General features: G+C 37.6%; 1 protein-coding gene across 1 annotated transcript; it reads left to right on the forward strand.

The window, feature by feature from the left end:
- The first annotated feature begins 3667 nt into the window (after positions 1-3667).
- LOC127838971 (uncharacterized) lies at positions 3668-19974 on the forward strand. The gene is made up of 7 exons (XM_052367109.1): positions 3668-3791; positions 5458-5629; positions 10845-10999; positions 11291-11408; positions 16824-16966; positions 17787-17886; positions 18869-19974. The coding sequence occupies exons 1-7, from the start codon at positions 3737-3739 to the stop codon at positions 19050-19052; spliced, it is 927 nt and encodes a 308-aa protein (XP_052223069.1). The 5' UTR covers positions 3668-3736; the 3' UTR covers positions 19053-19974.
- Positions 19975-20604: the final 630 nt, after the last annotated feature.

Here is a 20604-nt window from a genome sequence, read left to right on the forward strand (position 1 = left end):
GCCCCGTTGCTCACGCCGTAGATACCATTCGTGTTTATGTATGCCTTGATTCCAATAAAGACAGCGTTTTTCGCGAGGCTACAGCCACACAAATCTCTTGTCATGTGCGACCGCTTCTTCACCAAATGGAAAGTAAAATAATACAGCCCAGGAAAAGTGCAAGTGAATGTGCCTGTATTTTGATTATAGAGGTTACCAATGTTGGTGATAACATTGCTGAATAGTACAGGGGAGCCTTCGAGAATTTGTGCTGTAAACGCTATAGCAGCATTGTCTGAAAAGAATATAGCAGGTTTATTGCGCAAAGTAATGCAAACATGTTTTAATATTTTTATGTTTAAAACATCGTACGTATGCTTGATTGCGATATTTTAAAACGCGGTAATGTCCTAGTCCAATGTATTAAAAAATATTAAGTTTTTAACGTGGGATTGTTGAAATATAACTCGTGTTTTAAAGAGAACATTTAACATCAGCATGAACAACCTCTAACGCAATTTATATACAAACATGAACAACTCTAAAATGTATTTAATCGTTCTTTATGTTAAAGTACAAAAAGGGTTCTTTTAGATAGTATGTATTTACCACTGGACCATACACAAAAATAATGTAAAATATTAATGTCGTGAATTAATTAAACCATCTTGCCCATTCTTCAAATGACATGACTTGTTTTTTGTATAGAATCTTTTATATTCATTATATTTAGAGTGGGACCACATCCTTTTTTTTGCCAATCAAGTTTGAGCACTTAACAATCGTTAATAATAAAAAATAAGCACAATCGTCGTACAAATATTGACGCAAGTATTATAGTTTATCTGCGCTACATGTATCGTTATTGCGAGCTTCCTACACATACAGTTTATAGTTTTTTGTGTTGTCGATACGACGGTCTAACAGTCTTTTAAACAACTAAAGTGCTTTAAAAAACTATAACAATTCATTACGAACATCGTAGTGGGACACCATTTCTAAATTAAGAATGTATACAACCATCATGTCCACAATAAAGATCTAAAACTGTGTATAGTTTCATTTCCAAAAGTGTTAATGTTCTGTAAAAAATAAAAACATTCTTGTTCATATATATTCTCATATATGTTTGGTTCATTTTTGTAGGACCTTGTATCTGAAATATTTGCACATATACACCTAAGCCGTATGTTCACCCTGCAACTTGTCTTATTTGACGCGTTACATTTTAAATTAATGTTATAAGTCGTATAACACTTGTATTACTATCAAATAAACAATGACAGAAAATGGAAATATAAATGTGGTCGCTGACCCAAAGCTTATGTACATGGCTGAACAGCTCATTAAGAGATGTATTCATTATTAACGAGAGCGCCGATGGCGTTAAAAGAATAGGTGCAAGATACAGGGAAGTTGCTGCTTAAGTTAATGTTAAGGGAACAGTTGACTGAATGAAAAACTAAAAAGCTATCAAGAATGAGGCTTAATTAAACGTTTAATATAATGACAACACAACAGTAACAACAACTTATCGTGTAATGTTGTCAGTTTAAAGCTCGGAAAAACAATGCTCAATGTGATATATGCAATAAATTGATCATTGTTCAATATAGAAGAAAATGAAGCAATATGTTTAATTCATATAATACATTTAACATGAATGCACAATATAAATTACAATAATACTTGCGATCATGGTGAATCAGCTACTCAGTTACAAAATGGCGTCACGTGGTGTAATGTAGTTCGATATCGCCATCCGCGAATTTCTCAAATCAATAATTTCAAACAATTACCGACTATATAAATAGATAATCTTTCCATTTACATCATTGTTTGAAACGCTTATGAAAAATAATTACCCAAGCTTTTCAAAATTTAAGCACGGACAGATCTGTATCGAACTATTCTTTTATCAAATGAAAATAGACGCTACCCTATTCGTCTGCGTCAAGAATGTGTCGTGAAAATTGTGGCAAGCGTTAGATGCAGACGTGCACAACAGATTTAGTTCTGAATACAGATTTCTGAATGCAGATTTTTATAGAAACTCCTCACAGCAGTTACTTCCCTTGCTTCGCCTGGTCAGTAAATTCTAGTGTAAGGGAGACCACTGCGTAGGAGATTGAGATTTATAGTGCAGATAGAATTGTTTTACGAACGAAATTTGTTTAAGGTTATAAGAAGATTTTTTGACATAAAACGGTCTTAGAAAAATTCACTAAAAACGGTGTCAGCAATATTCTTGGAAGAAAACGTTAGAAAAATGTTTCCAAATAAAAAATTGTAGAATTACCATATACTATATTTAATAGAAATTTCGTCTGATTTTTGATCAGGTAAGGCTTCATAATGGTCAACCGTATCATGTGCATTTTCGTAATGTAGTATATACCTTAAGCATAGGTGCTTTGCACCAATGCTAAAAACCAGAATTAAGAACTTGATGTATTCTCCTTGCCCAACATTCTTCAGTAACATAGTTTACACAAATACAACGTAATGCCAAGTAAGTTACAATAAAAATGAATTCGATCCTTTAATATAACCTTTCTAAATTCATGTTTTCAAGTAAACAGGGGTTGGTTTTACGTTAAAACAGATGATTTCTTAATTATACAGCGCTCATATTTGATCAGTAAGCAGTCACTGTTCATTAAGAACTTAAATAAACGGAAACTCTGAGTGTATTCTGGAATGCGTTAGCTCTTCTGATAATCTCTACTGTGCCGTTCGTTACTGGTATGCCGTCAACAATAAGAGTGGTTGATAATATATTAACCACTTGCGTTATTCATATTCAATATTAATATACACAATTTTCAAATGGCTTTTAATTACGAATGCCATCGACAATGGGTTTACTCGGATTCGAAATGTATGAGCACTGTCCCCTTTAAAACCGAATACAGATTTTTTAAATAAATTCCATTACGGTAGCCTTCTTGTTTTCATCCAATTTTGATAATATATATAGAAAAATGCATTGTGTTCTACTTTCTATTTTCCAAATATGACTAGTATGTACTACCAAAAGTTAATTACTTGTGTAAACTGCAAGACAATTGATCAAAATCAAGAAAACATGATTTATGCCCAACTTATAGTAGTGTGTTGTTATTGTTGCAGTTATCTAGTAACTTTGCTTGTGAATAGAAACGTTCATTAGCATTCATAGCGAGAGCTATGCAGACGCCGTCTCTTATTTCACGACAGTCTTACATGACCATACTATTTTTTAATATTTTAATTCCATTATATGAATCGCGTTCTGAGAAAACTGGGCATAATGCATGTGCGTAAAGTGTCGTCCCAGATTAGCCTGTGCAGTCCGCACAGGCTAATTAGGGACGACATGTTCCGCCTTAATTGGATTTTTGCTAAGAAAAGACTTCATTTATCCGAAAAATGTCATGAAAGCGGAAAGTATCGTCCCTATTTCGATTACAAACGGATATTCCGCACAAATAGTGATACACAAATTAACATACCAAGCTAGTTTACTAATTTTGCGTGAAATAGATTTAAAACAATGTATAAGCATGAGCATAACGCAACACAAAACGACTAAAGCTCAACGTAAAGCAAACAATCTTACGCAGCTTGCTTACACAAGTGTTATGTCAAGAAAAGCTCACCATACAACTGAGTTATTTCAGTAAAGTAGCGCGCGCGGGATGTTGTTTGGCAGCAAATAGGATCAATACCAAGCATCGAGAAGAAATCCTTGCTGCGACCTTGTGCTGTCAGTTACATGGGATTACAAATGTGGCTATTATCTGTTGTGCTGTCACTGGCATGCCCGCTAGGTAAGATGATGTTTCTTTTTTATACGATTTTAATAACTCTTAGACGAACATCATGCATGATGTTTTGGGATCTTTTTTGATAAATTGTGTTTTTAATACCGGTCTGTTATGAATAATTTATTCTTGTATTTTTTATGAAATATAGTTTGAACTTCAATTAGTACCGTTTACAACCAACATATTTTTCATTTAAAAAGCATTCAATATTTTTGCTTCCACAAAGAAACTGCGACTTAAGGCAGTGCTGATAAAAATGCATAAAAGGTTAATGTTATTGACTCATTCAGAAATCGATACCGTGCAGTTGGCGTTATATTCGATCTGTGAGGAAACCGGTTAGTCCTGAATCAATACTAAAGATTTTTTATGATGCGTATGTTTATAAAATAAAAATAAGGAGTTGAAAATTGGTAGTAGTAGCAGTAGTAGTAGTAGTAGTAGTAGAAGTAGTAGTAGTAGTAGTAGTAGTAGTAGTAGTAGTAGTAGTAGTAGTAGTAGTAGTAGTAGTAGTAGTAGTAGTAGTAGTAGTAGTAGTAGAAGTAGTAGTAGTAGTAGTAGCAGCAGCAGCAGCAGCAGCAGTAGTAGTAAGAGTAGTAGTAGTAGTAGTAGTAGCAGTAGTAGCAGTAGTAGCAGTAGTAGTAGTAGTAGTAATAGTAGTAGTAGTAGTAGTAGTAGTAGTAGTAGTAGTAGTAGTAGTAGTAGTAGTAGTAGTAGTAGTAGTAGTAGTAGTAGTAGAAGTAGTAGTAGTAGTAGCAGCAGCAGCAGCAGCAGCAGCAGCAGTAGCAGTAGTAGTAGTAGTAGTAGTAGTAGTAGTAGTAGTAGTAGTAGTAGTAGAAGTAGTAGTAGTAGTAGCAGTAGAAGAAGTAGTAGCAGTAGCAGCAGCAACAACAGCAGTTGTAGTAGTAGAAGTAGTAGTAGTAGTAGTAGTAGTAGTAGTAGTAGTAGTAGTAGTAGTAGTAGTAGTAGTAGTAGTAGTAGTAGTAGTAGTAGCAGTAGTAGTAGTAGTAGTAGTAGTAGTAGTAGTAGTAGTTGTAGTAGTAGTAGTAGTAGTAGTAGTAGAAGTAGTAGTAGTAGTAGTAGTAGTAGTAGTAGTAGTAGTAGTAGTAGTAGTAGTAGTAGTAGTAGTAGTAGTAGTAGTAGTAGTAGTAGTAGTAGTAGTAGTAGTAGTAGTAGTAGTAGTAGTAGTAGTAGTAGTAGTAGTAGTACTTGTTGTTGCCTTTGTTATTGTTGTTGTTATTGTTGGATTTTAGGTTTTATTAGTAGTAATAGTTGTTGTTGTTGTTGTTGCTGTTGTTGTCGTATTGGTAGTAGTAGTAAAGGTTGTATGATATTGGAGCGGTAATATAAGTAGTGCAGTAGAGATAGTGGTAATGGTAGTTGTAGTCGTTTTGGTTGTAATAGTAGTAATCGTAGGAGCAGTTGCAATATGGGAGCAGTATTAGTAGTTATAGTTATAGAAGTAGTGTAGTTGTGGTAGTAGTGTCGTATGGCTAGGAGTTGCAGTGTTGTTGATGGTTGTGTTGGTGATGGTCGTGATGGTTATAGTAGTAGCAGTAGCAGCTGTATAATACCTGTATCTAAAACAACTGTGCTATACATGTTCTGTTGGCCCACGTATTTCCTTAGCTTGTTCTTTCTACACTTGCGTACACGATTATATATTCAGGTCATGGCGGAATGGTGCAAGGGTCCGTTACCTCTGAACCACCGTCCACAAGTGCGAAGCCGACGAACGCTTGCGTTGACAGCATACGCATGGAGGTGGAGGCGTGCATTAACCCACTGAAAACCGACCTGGCGTCGAAAATACCGACTGATGTTAACAACTTCCTTTGCGGGTAATGTTTTAACGTCGCTTTAGTTGTGTGAAGTACAGATAATTCTTTTTGAATTTAAAACGTTATTTCTTACATAAATCTGAAATTGTAACTACTAAACCATTTTAAAATAAGAATATATAAAACTGAATAGAAAATAATTAAACATTGTTTTACTTTAGTATTGATTAATCGAAAGATATCTCAATGGAAAACTGTTTGAAAAAAACAACAGTATTCGTATGATTGTGTGTATTCAATTAATTTAAAGTTGAATAAACATCAATAAATATTGATTTCGTCGTTTGAGCATGTGCGAATAAGACGAAAACTACTTTCCCTTGTCAATGTAGTTTGAGATAGGTGGCTCTGTAAGAGAGCGTTTTACTCGTGGCCGAGAAACTCTGTTCAGTCATTCAGCGTTGGGATTGGCTGATCGATACATGTGTTAATTTGCACGGGGTAAACTTGCATATGAAAATGACCACGCGGTCTGGCGAAGAGTGTGCTTCTCAGGAAAATATGGACTTAAATAGTTCAATAAGGGAACTTTGAGTAGAAATAGCGAGAACAGAAAAGAGAATTAAGTTCTCTAAAAGAAGAAGTTCGAGGGAATTCGCTTTCCGTGCGTTCTAAAGTTAAAAAATTGAAGACGGAACATGAACTAAAATGGCGATACGAAAGCAACAAAATTCAGCACGATTTCAATTCGGAATTGCAAGAGAACATTAGCCAGGTGCTTTGGGCACTTGAAAACAGCAAACAAGAGTACGCTCGCGAGCTAGTTAATGACGCTTGTGAACAGTTAAAGCGACGAAACAAGCTTATCCGTATAGCAGACACGTCTGAGGGGGGATGGGAGACGGTTCGCCAATATGAGGCAAACCCCGTGGCTAGCGACTCGAGTGATGAATCTAGGATCAACAGAGCGGAGGCAAGAGCATCAAAGAAGAAGAAGAAGGCGAAGTCAACTAAAAGTTTTTAAACCTTCCGCTACCGTCACGTCCGGAAGCTTGCCACGTGGCGGAAACACGTTTTCGTTTCCGGCGCAACAGCAGCGCTCAGAATCCATGCAGCAACTGAATACTTTTCGTCCCCATTACTTCAAGGGCAATGCAAGAGACGGAATTGGTCCCTGTTTCGCTATTGGAGAAACCACCCACCTCAGACGCCACTGCCCCTACACCCGGCGGTTCCCGCAGCTTGACGTCCCTACCAAACAGTAGTCACAGACCGCAGAACCCGGTTATACCAGACGTAGATTTAAAAGATGAGTATTTAACGTTTACTGATAACTTTGCTAACAGTCAGGAAATATTTACTGACGACTATTATGAGTACGAACAAGGCCAGAAAGAAATACTGGTTAAAAGTAGACTGAAAAATCATGTGCAATTTTGGAAAGATATTAGAGCTAACCAATTCATTTTAGACACTATTCAAAACAGTTATACAATTCCATTCTTTTCTTTACCAGACCATGTAAATTGTCGAAACAATCGTTCAGCTTTATATGAAAATAATTTTGTGACTGAAGCTATAAAAAGTTTGTTAGATCGCGGTCTAATTGTGAAATGTACGAATGCTCCACACGTTGTTAATCCGCTGACAGTTTCTTGTAATAATAATGGGAAAAAACGGTTTATTTTAGATTTACGAAAGGTTAATTGGAAGCAATCAGTAAAGTATGAAGACTTGCGTTTAGCATTGATGTATATCAAAAAAGATTGTTGGATGATTAAGTTTGATATAACGTCACCATATCATTTTGTGGATATTTTTCTGCCACACACAGATTATTCATGTTTTTCCTGGGAAGATTATTCAGGTATTCTGGTCTATTACAAATTTTTGGTTCTTCCTTTTGGTTTGTCGTCTGCTTGTTATATCTATACAAAATTAATGAGGCCATTAATTGCAAAATGGATAGGCGAAGGTAAAAAGTTTAATCATGATTTTAGATGATGGTTTTTGCACCGCAGATACATACGATTAGACAGTTATTATGTCACGGGAAATTAAATCAGATTTGTTGTTATCCAGCTTGGTGCCTAAAGTTGATTAATCATGCTGGGAGCCAGTGCAAGAATTACAACGGAGAGAATTGTGTGCTGTTAATAGAGTACTGTTTTGGCTTGAGCATGTATTGGTAAATCAAAGAGTTAAGTGGTTTACTGATAACACAGGTGTATGCAGCATTGTTGCTAAGGGCTCCACGAAGCCTGAATTACAAGATTTAGCGATGAAAATATTCGGGTATTCTTTAGTTCATTCTATTCATTTGGAGGTTGAATGGATACCAAGGGGAGAGAATTATGTGGCAGACTATTTGTCCAAAATAGTAGAAAAAGACGACTGGGGTATTTCCCCTTACATTCTGTCAGTCATCACGGGGAAATTTAGAGGTCGATTTCTTTGCCTCTAAACATAACGCCAAATTACAGCGATTTTATTATAGATTTTGGTGTAAAGAGTCTGAAGGAGTTGATGCTTTTACTTACCCACGGACGCATAGTTTTGGCTTATGTGTACCACCTATAATATTAATACCAAGGGTATTACTAAAAATGCAATCTTGTGGGGCAAAAGGTGTTTTGATTGTCCCAGAATGGAAGTCGGCTAATTTTTCGCCTATGATTTGGAAAAGTGATGGACATTTTAAGTCGTTTGTAATAGACTGTATGGTTTTACCTACGGCAATAAGTTATTACATACGTTGTAAGAATGGTTCTGGGTTGTTTGGTGTTGAAAATCTTAAATTTCGCATGTTAGCACTTTTGATATCATTTGTGAATCATGAACATTGATATTGTCGCTTACTGTTTGTAAATATAATGTGTTAAGTAACAAACTGTGTCAACTTTAGTGCTGTTACACATTTATTTAGATACGGAAGTAAAGTTGATGGCTTGCCAGAGGTCTTGGCGGAGAAGGTATCCTTGCTTCCCGAGTTGCTTAAAGTCACCAAAGCGGAAAACACGCACCTCAGTTACAAAAGGGGCTTCACTCGATGGCGTCGTTGGGGTCGTATGCTAATGGGCTTTCAAGCGGGGATGCCTTGCCAGATAAGTTCCGTGAGGGAGCATGGGTGCTTATTGCTAGGACATGCACGCAGTTGTGTCCAGTAGTAAAATTACAGAAATACCTTACTTGGACAGATTTTTCTTTGGAATCTGAATGTTACTTGTTTCGTCGGTTAAGTTCAACGAAATGTTGACATAGGCTCAGACAGGAAAACAAGCATTTGGCATACAGTAAATTTAGAGAATTGTTTTTGATTGCGTTTAAACCGCATGTTCAAGACATAAGCAAATATTGCCTTCATTCTTTGAGAGCTGGTGGCGCAACTGCTGCGGCTAATAATGGTATTCCTGACAGGTTATTTAAACGTCATGGTAGATGGCTGAGTGAAACAGCTAAGGACGGCTATGTTCAAAGCTCCGTTGATGAGAGGTTAAGGGTTTCAATGTCACTTGGATTATAACCACCAATGCATTTTATAATAAGCCAATTATTATTAGTACTATACTTACAAGCCCGTTCTTTTAATTCAGTCGGTCATACCAATGACTTACCAAAAAATATGTTTTATTTTTGTTGTTTTTTCCTATCGGGAGCGTAGTTGCAAATGGAAATATTGTTTTCGTCGTTTGAGCACGTCCAAATTAGACGAAAGCTACTTTCCCTTGTCAATGTAGTTTCCGATAGGTGGCTCTGTAAGAGAGCGTTTTACTCGTGGCCGAGTTACTCTGTTAAGTCATTCAGCGTTGGGATTGACTGATCGATACATGTGTTAATTTTTTAATTTGTTTTGAATAACATTAAGAGTAACATTACAAACGTTAGTGTTTAAATGTGTAATCTACATGCTTTTTACCCTGGTACGAGCTAATTTTTGAAATTTAGGATTGTGTTTTTTACAACAGGTCATGCGTTTATCCACATTGCGTACGCATTTAATGTATTCAATTTATACATGTATACCAGTATCATAATAATTATTATTTATCCCACTGGTGGATTCGGTCTCCGGAAGAGACGATAGGCGTGACTGCCTTTATAGTTGCTTACGAGGAGGGACTCGTGTAGGCATACAGTATGCCTAGTGTCGTAGTAGTCTGTTGATAGGCGTGGATGCCTTATAAGTTGCCTACGAGGAGGGACTCGTGCCGGCATACAGTATGCCTGGCGTTGTTGTAGACTATGTTGTATGTTGTAACAAAGCTTTTGTGTGTATTCATGTTTTTATGTATGTTTGAAATACTATGAAATAGTAATACACGGTATCAGTCAGTCGGTCATACCAATGACTTACCAAAAAATATGTTGTATTTTTGTTGTTTTTCCCTATCGGGAGCTTAGTTGTAAAGGGAACTGTATGATATAAGCCCTACTAAACGGTTTGAGTTATCAAAACAACGTATGTTAGCTTATTGAGACATAAGTCTGATATATTTATCGGCATCTGATAACGGAAACTATCAAAATTAAAATGTAGCTCACTGTTCCAATGATGTGCGCATTATGACATAAATTTACTTCTTTTGGCACGTTACGGAACACAGTTGTTTCCTCGTATATCTGGTAAAACAAACCATGTTGTCATTACCGTCTGAAATGAAACTAACCCATCCAACATATGCACAATCAAGGGATATGATCGTGCGCAATCGACAATAATACTATTCCATAAAAATGGGTAACCAGTTTAATATTGCATTCAATAAGGTGACAGTCATATTCTAAACAATTAAGAAAAACTTCTAATATTTTAATTTCAGTAGTTTAACATAGGGTTCGTTTAAAAAAGATCAATCTATTATCATGATTAGTTTTTGTGAATTAAAACAATTGTAAGTATACGTCAATAAATCACAAATGTCATCTGGTTATATCTAGTTAAAAGGTATCATTATAAACGTAAATATTTTTGCTCTTGTTCTACCATATGTTATAAATTCTTAAAGTTAAAAAACTATACAACAAGATGTTTCCAGACCAGCTTACGGCATTACTTAAACAAACCGCTGTATTGAAAGGTCGCCGGGTCGTAATGGATGTAGTGGAGAGGTCACGGGTTCAATCCCACTGTGGGAGCGTTCTTTCGATCTCCCTAAAGACACAAAGTACTGTTTCTAGTATCAGGAAACGGACGCGAAAGCGTTAAAATATGCCTTAGGCTTTCGATGCAATCGAGCTTATATAAAACAAATTTAAACAAACCACTTTCTTGTAGACCCAATCAGAGGCAGCGTCTCGATTGCGTCATCCAGCACTTCCGGCAATGCCCGGACCTCATAGCGCAGGACTTCATCAAGACGCTGCGACACGTGGGCGCAAAGTTCTATGCCGAGGACTTGTTCCATATCAAGAACGCGGAAGAGTTCTGCAGTATGTTTATTTAATTAATTGGTCCTTAAACGTTCGAATGGTTAATTGATCATTGTTCATTGATGTGTAGACAATAATAAGATGCTTTCCCATGCTATTTCGTTATTAATACTTATTTAAATAATGTATTCCAAATATGTGTTGTGAGTTGATGTAAGTTTGGACGTCGACAAGTATATTTATGTTTAGAGATTTAAAACAAGACTCGCTTCTTATTGTAAAATGTAAACATTTAAATGTAGGAATAGTTTTATGTTAGAGTACAAATCAATGCGTTTTTTTTTGTTATAGTGTGTGTGCCGACTCATGGCTGTTTGTCCGAAATCGATTTTGATCAGATGGCAACGAAACTAGAGCTTAAACACGAGCATCCCTGGAAGAGCATAGCAAACCCCGCCTATATATGTGGGTAAGCACCGTATACGGATATAGCCAACCCGCCTATATATGTGGTTAAGCACCGTACACGGATATGGCAAACCTGCCTATATATGTGGGTAAGCACCCTACACGAATATAGCCAACCCGCCTATATATGTGGGTAAGCACCCTACATGGATATAGCCAAACCGCCTAGATATGTGGGTAGGCACCCTGGACGAATATAGCCATCGCGGTCTATATATGTGGGTAAGCACCCTGGACGAATACAGCCGACTCGGCCTATATATGTGGGTAAGCACCCTAGACGAATAAAGCCAACGAGGCCTGTATGTGGGTGAGCACCCTAGACGAATATAGCCAACGTGGCCTATATATATGTGGGTAAGCACCCTAGACAAATACAGCCGACTCGGCCTATATATGTGGGTAAGCACCCTAGACGAATATAGCCATCGCGGTCTATATATGTGGGTAAGCACCCTGGACAAATAAAGCCGACCCGCCTATATATTTGTTTAAGCACCCTTGACGAATATAACCGTCGCGATCTATATATATTGGTAAGCACCCTGTATGAATACAGCCATCGCGATCTATATATGTTGGTATGGACGAAAATAGCCAACCCGCCTATATATGTGGGTAGGCACCCTACACGAATATAGCCAACCCGCCTATATATGTGGGTAGGCGCCGAATGCGAAAATAGCCAACCCGCCTATATATATGTGGGTAGGCACCCTAGACGAATATAGCCAACCCGCCTATATATGTGGGTAGGCACCCAATGCGAATATAGCTAACCCGCCTATATATGTGGGTAGGCACCCAATGCGAATATAGCCTACCCGTCTATATATGTGGGTAGGCACCCTACACGAATATAGCCAACCCGCCTATATATGTGGGTAAGCAGCCTACACGAATATAGCCTACCCGTCTATATATGTGAGTAAGCACCCTACACGAATATAGCCTACCCTTCTATATATGTGAGTAAGAACCCTACACGAATAAAGCCGACCCGCCTATATATGTCGGTAAGCACCCTGGACGAATACAGCCATCGCGGTCTATATATGTTGGTAAGCACCCTGGACGAATATAGCCAACCCGCCTATTTATGTGGGTAAGCACCCTAGACGAATACAGCCAACCCCGCCTATATATGTGGGTGAGCACCCTAGACGAATATAACCAACCCAGCCTATATATGTGGGTAAGCACCCTAGACGAATACAGCCAACCCCGCCTATATATGTGGGTAAGCACCCTAGACGAATACAGCCAACCCCGCCTATATATGTGGGGAAGCACCCTAGAGGAAAATAGCCAACTCGGCTTATATATGTGGGTAAGCACCCTAGAGCCAACTCGGCCAGTATATATGCGTAAGCACCTTAGACAAATACAGCCAAATCGACAATATATGTGGATAAGCACCTTAGACGAATATAGCCAACGCGGCCAGTATATGTGGATAAGCACCCTAGACGAAAATAGCCAACGCGGCCTATATATGTAGGTAAGCACCCTAGATAATAATAGGTAACCCGCCTACATATGTGGGTAAGCACCCTAAATAAATATAGCCAATTCATCTATATATGTGGGTAAGCGCCCTAGACAAATACAGCCGACTCGGCCTATATATGTGGGTAAGCACCCTCAACGAAAATAGCCAACGCGGCCTATATATGTCTGTAAGCTCCCTAGACGAATATAACCAACGCGGCCTATATATGTGGGTAAGCACCCTAGACGAATACAGCCAACCCCGCCTATATATGTGGGGAAGCACCCTACACGAATATAGCCAACTCGGCCTATATATGTTGGTAAGCACCCTAGACGAATATAGCCAACGTGGCCTATATATATATGGGTAAGCACCCGAGACGAATACAGCCAACCCCGCCTATATATGTGCGTAAGCACCCTAGACGAATACAGCCAACCCCGCCTATATATGTGGGGAAGCACCCTAGACGAATATAGCCAACGCGGCCTGTATATGTGCGTAAGCACTTTACACAAACACAGCCAAATCAACCAATAAAATGTGGGTAAGCACCTAGACGAATATACCCAACGCGGCCTATATATATAGGTAAGCACCCTAGATAAATATAGCCAACTCACCTATATATGTGGATAAGCACTCTAGACGAATATAGCCAACCCGCCTATATATGTGGGTAAGCACCCTAAATAAATATAGCCAATTCATCTATATATGTGGGTAAGCGCCCTAGACAAATACAGCCGACTCGGCCTATATATGTGGGTAAGCACCCTAGACGAATATAGCCAACGCGGCCTATATATATATTTGTTAAAGCACCCTAGACGAATATAGCCAACGCGGCCTATATATGTGGGAAAGCACCCTACACGAATTTAAGCCAACCCCACCTATATATGTGGGTAAGCACCCTACACGAATATAACCAACTCGGCCTAGATATGTGGGAAAGCACCCGAGACGAATATAGCCAACGCGACATATATATGTGGGTGAGCACCCTAGACGAATATAGCCAATCCCGCCTTTATATGTGGGTAAGCACCCTAGACGAATAAAGCCATCGCGGTCTATATATGTGGGTGAGCACCCTAAACGAATATACCCAACGCGGTCTATATATGTAGGTAAGCACCCTAGATAACCTAGATAAATATAGCCAACTCACGTATATATGTGGATAAGCACCCACGACGGATAAAGCCAATTCGCCTATATATGTGGGTAAGCACCCTAGATAAATATAGGTAACCCGTCTATATATGTGGGAAAGCACCCTAAATAAATATAGTCAATTCATCTATATATGTGGGTAAGCGCCCTAGACGAATAAAGTCAACCCCGCCATTTTATTTGGGTAAGCGCCCTAGACAAATATAGCCAACACATTCTGTATTTTTGTGGAAACCCATGGCAGATCATGCATGCAGCAAACCTGATGTATATATATGCTTGTGATATGTTCAAATCATGTAGTTGTGTCACATAAATAGCCAGATCCACACATAGATTTCGGTAACCCACTTGAATGCGTCATACGTATACATTTGATGTAAACATTTAGCCAATGCCGCATATAACTTTGGGTACGCCATTTTGATGTGGAACTTACATCGACATTCCAGCCTATATAGGTGGGAACATGGCCGACCACGTCTTAATATGTGGGTAGGAGAATTGGCTCGTTCAGATATGTAGGTTATATATAATGCGAAGTAAAGCAATAAACCAAACCAAGCTGTCTTATGAATGCACGATGGTTTTATAAATAGACCACTTTGAAAAGTGAAGATGTGGCGTTATCGCAAATATTATCGTATATTTATTCTTATACACACCTGCACAAGTATTTTCATGAAATATGTTCTACAAATAAACAAAATATCTATAAGCTATGCTGTATTTTATGTAATGCAATATCCCCGATTATGGTTAAAGTCTGTGGCTTAATTCGACTGTCTCGAGTCTGCTTTTTTTAAACGCAAGTAAGGCGTTAAATTGTTAGGTTGCATGTTAAAAAAAGTTGTGAAGGTTTTTAATGATTTTGAATTGATTATTGATCAACATGGTCAGTTTAAACTGAATTAATGAGCCTTGGTCTGTGGAAATTGGGCATAATGCATGTGCGTAAAGTGTCATCCCAGATTAGCCTGTGATGTCCGCGCAAGCTAATCAGGGACGACACTTTCCGCCTTAACTTGATTTTCTGTAAGGATGGACTTCCTTGAAACTAAAAATACCATAAAATCGGAAAGTGTCGTCCCTGATTAGCCTGTGCGGACTGCACATACATTAAGCCCAGTTTTCTCAGAACGCGACTCCAATATACTTACCACGAACGCCTCGAATATTCGTAAACTTTGTTCTGAAGCTGATTATTATATATTTATAAAACTATTATTTATTTACGATTAAATCAACACAACGATTCTGACTATTTAATACAGTATAACAGACTCGGTGTGTTTTAGACTATGTTTGTTGCCTGAAACACAACTGTGTTTACGCCGATAGGTGAATATTCACCATTATCCGGTAAATTGTTTTGCATCGCCGGTTTCCAGGTAATACTGCATACATGTCCATGTTTACCTCGATCATGCGATAGTTATACAATGTTACTGTTTTCGAAAGTACGGTGTAAATATACATGTTGAAGTTAATCATTCATGTTGGCATTCTCTTCAACAAAACCGCAGTTTTTCTCTTGAGTTATCAATACAAAATGCTTTCTTAATTAAGTTGCGTCATGCGAAAATAGGTCTTATGTTATATGTGGCCTTCAAGACCAGCCTGTGGCTCAGCTCAGACGAGTCAGGAGGTAACCAGTCCGCCACTGAGACCACGACAGCTTGCGAGACTTTCAAGCGGACAGGTGGCCCTGACCAGACTGTGCTTATGCATATGCTGGCCGCTTATGGCGCAAGACCTATTTTCGCATGACTCGGCTTATACTACTAATGTTTTATACCTCTTGTATAAGAGCCGTTTAATTTGTTTTTCATGTCCTACTGTGATTTGTTGTGTTTTTTTTTTCAATATATATAGCTGGCAAAAATATTAAAATAATACAGCACATATAACATAATAACGTAAAAAGCACTCAAAACTGAATGCAGCACACATAAAATGTCCAACGGAAAAAACACTCAACACTGATTACAGCACACATAGAATGTACAACGGAAAAAAACACTCAACACTGAATACAGTGTTGGAATCCGGATTGGTAATGATATGTACTTTTGACAAATGTTATTTCATGGGAGGTAAGTTATGAATAAACAACTTGCAATTTTCAAATTGAGTTACCTACCTCAAAGGGTTCCAAACTCCTCGTATTGTACCTCCGATTGAGTTTCGTGACAAAATCAGTATTCGCAACTGAATTTATACCAGATTTTGAAGGATTTATAGTTTGAAATTATCGTGTGTTTTTTGCAAATCTGTCTATTTTGTACATATCATAACTGTTTATGGGTGGTTTACAGTCAAACATAGAAAATAACATTTAATGAATACTTTAAACCATATAATCATACAAAATAAAAAAGAATATTTTAATTGATCATCATCAAGTGGTATGACTTGGCGACAAGAATATGACAGGTCAGAACTAGTTGTATATCTGGGCGGAAGTTGTCGTGATATAATTTATTTAACCCATTTATGCATAGCGTCTAGAAAAAAAGGCCTTGGCAAAAAGCGTAGACCCAGATGAGACGCCGCATGATGCGGCGTCTCATCAGGGTCTGCGCTGTTTGCATAAAGGCATTTCTGTAAGAAATATTCGAAATATAGAAATAAATGGACTAGACATCCCTAATTTTGGAAATAAATTGATCCAATTTAGAATGATGGGAGAGTCCACTAGGCATAAATGGGTTAATTAAACATCATGTTGCCTGTTTCCAGGCTTGGTCTCAAGAACATCGAATGTGTGGGTCACTCGCCCGTGTGTACCCAGTATCTACAGCACAAGCACAATGACACCGCGGTCAAGGTCGCAGAGTACGCCCACAAGTTCGCTAAGCGGCAGTGCAAAACGTATCCGAAAGGTATGACAGACGTCGCGGAAAGTTCTTAAATTACTCTCCGATCATCTTAATAAATTTTCATACATTTTAGTTCACATTTTAACGATTCAATTCGCATGATAGTAATACGAAAACTGCAAAAGTGTTGTATCGCTAATTATCTCGTAGTAAAACTTGAATATAATATATGCGTTTAAAGTTTTGGTGTACATTTGAATATCATGTTATGTTTGTATAATGAGTTAACTAGATCGTTTTGAACAAACAATCATTGAAATTGTCAAGGGTCTCGAAAATGTTCTTATGATGCTGCCAAACCTGTTTCGGTTCAATCATATCTCTCCATGCTATGTGCGTGAGGCTGCATTATGTGATGACCCGCAGTGTGTCCCAGCACTCTGACCTAATTGACTTAGCCCATTTATGCCTAATGGACTCTCCCATCTTTCTAAATTGGATCGATTTATTTTCAAACTTAGGGACGTCTGGTATATTTATTTCTATATTTAGAATATTTCCTACAGAAATTCCTTTAAGCAAACAGCGCAGTCCGCACAGGCTAATCAGGGGCCACACTTTCCGCTTTTATGACATTTTTCGTTTAAATGAAATCTCTTCTTAGCAAAAAATCCAATTTAGGCGGAAAGTGTCGTCCCTGATAATTTCGGACGACACTTTACGCACATTCATTATGCCCAGTTTTCTCAGAACGCAACTCATATATCCCATCATACCCATTTACGTGTGACCTCATCCTACATTACCGCATCATTCCATCTTGTACCTACATATTGAATGCCTTCCGCCATTTCAAACGACACATGCATGTCGCGTTTTTCAGATAATCACAAATGCACGGAAAAGAGGGTAAGCTGGCGATCCCTGGCACATTGCTATGACCTCGTCGAGAATATTGTGGACGAGGAGGAACGCAAATGCGGGTAAAGGGGGTGTAAATGCATTTTTTTGAAAATTATATATTTCTCTATTCAGGGGAAAATGAAATACGCGGCAGGATCTTATTGTTCACATATTTTGATATTGAGATTTTGCTAATCTTATCACCATAATCATCACCATCATCATCATCATCTTCATCATCATCATCATCATCATCATCATCATCATCATCATCATCATCATCATCATCATCATCATCATCATTATATTCATCATCACCATCATCATCATCATCATATTCTTCTTCTTCTTCGTTATTATCATCATCATCATCATCATCATCATCATCATCATCATCATCATCATCATCATCATCATCATCATCATATCATATCATCATCATCATCATCATTATTATCAGTATTGATTTTTAATTGAGTGTAACCGTTGTTGTTCGGTTCTTTCTGTTCTGAGAACTCTTGATCACATCTAGTTTTCATATGCAATGCAAATGTTTTCTTCTATGACAAGTATGCAAGTCAGGTTTTTAACGAATGAGTTTCATCAGCAAACCAGCAGACAGAATTGTATCGTTCCACCTATTTGTTATTTGTCCAAAGTAGTTGAGTTATATCCATTGCAGTAGGCCTAAGTCATTAACTGCAAACGGTTGTATGCCGGACTTGAGCCTATCTAAGGGAACGGCGTGGTATTAAATAACATTTAGACTAACCTGTAGGTCTATTGAACGGTGTTGTGATCGTTTGTTTGGGTCCGAACCGCTGAGCCTGCAGGAAAAGCTGCATGAACAGGTGAAGGCTCTACAAAAGATCACCCGTTTTATCCTTTCCTCCGGACTCCGGCAAAGAAGAAGAAGAATAATGTGTGTATGTGTATGAGGGCGTGCGTGCGTTTGTGTGTCTCTGTGTGTTTGTTCAAATGTCAGTAAACAATTCATTCCTAGCTTTAAGATTTACTGAAACATGAAATTATGCTTTGCGGTCCGTTCTGGCACTATTTCAGCATGCGGCGGTGCGTCGAGATTGACATGAGCACGTGCCCACCGGGTGACATGGAGTACTTTATCGACGCCATTAACGTGTTGTCCGAGAATGAAATAAGTGACAAGGCCTGTTCCTCAGCAAACGCAGCCATGGCTACGATTTTTACCATCTGCGGTTCGATGCTAATGGCGATGTTAGTTTGAAATAATCTGCGCGTAGCGTGCGATATAATAATTTTTACATATAAAACAATGTTGCATGAATTGGAAGAAGTTATAAAACAATATATAATAACATTATTTCAGCGTTATATCATGGCAGATTAAATTGAGCGTTTGCGTTTAGTGTGTAATTGTTGTATATATCGTTGTTTGTGTTTTGGTTGCTGTGTAACATACTATCTAAGTATACTTTTTTGTCAATATTTAATGTTTTCTGCGAACAAATAATGTTTGTTGTCGTAAAAGTCTGCGCCCATTTCATGAAGGTAGCTAAATATGTAACGTTTTATTTTAAACCCATTTATGCCTAGTGGACTCTCCCATCCTTCTAAATTGGATCAATTTATTTTCAAAATTATGGATGTCTAGTATATTTATTTCTATATTTAGAATATTTCTTACATAAATTACTTTGAGCAAACAGCGCAGACCCTGATGAGACGCCGCATCATGCGGCGTCTCATCTGGGTCTACGCTGTTTGCTAAGGACTTTTTTTCTAGACGCTAGGCATAAATGGGTTAATGTTTTCGAGATACCGTGGCATTGTACTTGTCATATTACAAAGTATACGTCAATAGATTTATTAATAACACTAAAAGGAATCAATGTTTTGTACTACAAAGAAAACTATTGAATATCATTTTAAAATACATTGTACTGAGGAAATATTCTATAATGTATAGGCTAGAGCTATATGTGAGATATGCTTGTGATTTCTTGTATAATTTAAAAATCGTTTTTTTCTTTTAAATTTAAATATAATATAATCTTGTCAAAAAACGCTTAGGAGCACCACTTTATTTGTATGTGTTTGATGTTTTAGTTTTATACTATTTTATCTCAAATGTAATCATTAGGTTAGTGTATCTATGTTTAGACAAATAAAATGCCCCTGTTGGCCAACATGCCTGAATCATCATGTATGTGAAAATAGCCGATGTACCAATGTAATCGATTTAGCCGATTAGCAACTACCAAAAGCCATGAACCTATAGGTGATGTGTGGACTAAGTTAGCTTTGGATGCCATGCTTGCTTTACGTCTACATTTTTGCGTATGAACAGATGTGAATGGATTGTGTTTTATAAACTTAAGAGCTGAAAAGAAATAATTGTATGTTTGTAACTTATATATCTTAATGTATTTAAATGATCTGTATCTAACAGTTTTAAGTAGCAAACAACTGCGGGGACTTCAGCGCTTTTATCGACATAATGCCTTAAAACGTCAATGTAAGGTGATAGCGTAAAATTGGGTTTCCGATTATAACGTTTATGAGCTCATTTCTTTACATTTGTACATAATCAGGCGAAATGTGATAAATTATTACGTGAGTGTTGTAGATACATTTAAGAACACACCCTTAAAAATGCATGTACGTTACTTAGATACCGGTAGAGCCTCATTAACAAATATTGAATTCATAATATGTCAATATCTATTTGATAACAAAATCAAATGCTTGGAACAATAAGTTTAAAGGGGCCTTTTCACGTTCTGATAAATTAAAAAAAAAAATGAAAAAAAATGTTT

The sequence above is a fragment of the Dreissena polymorpha genome, chromosome 7, assembly GCF_020536995.1.
Source record: "Dreissena polymorpha isolate Duluth1 chromosome 7, UMN_Dpol_1.0, whole genome shotgun sequence".
NCBI lineage: Eukaryota > Metazoa > Mollusca > Bivalvia > Myida > Dreissenidae > Dreissena > Dreissena polymorpha.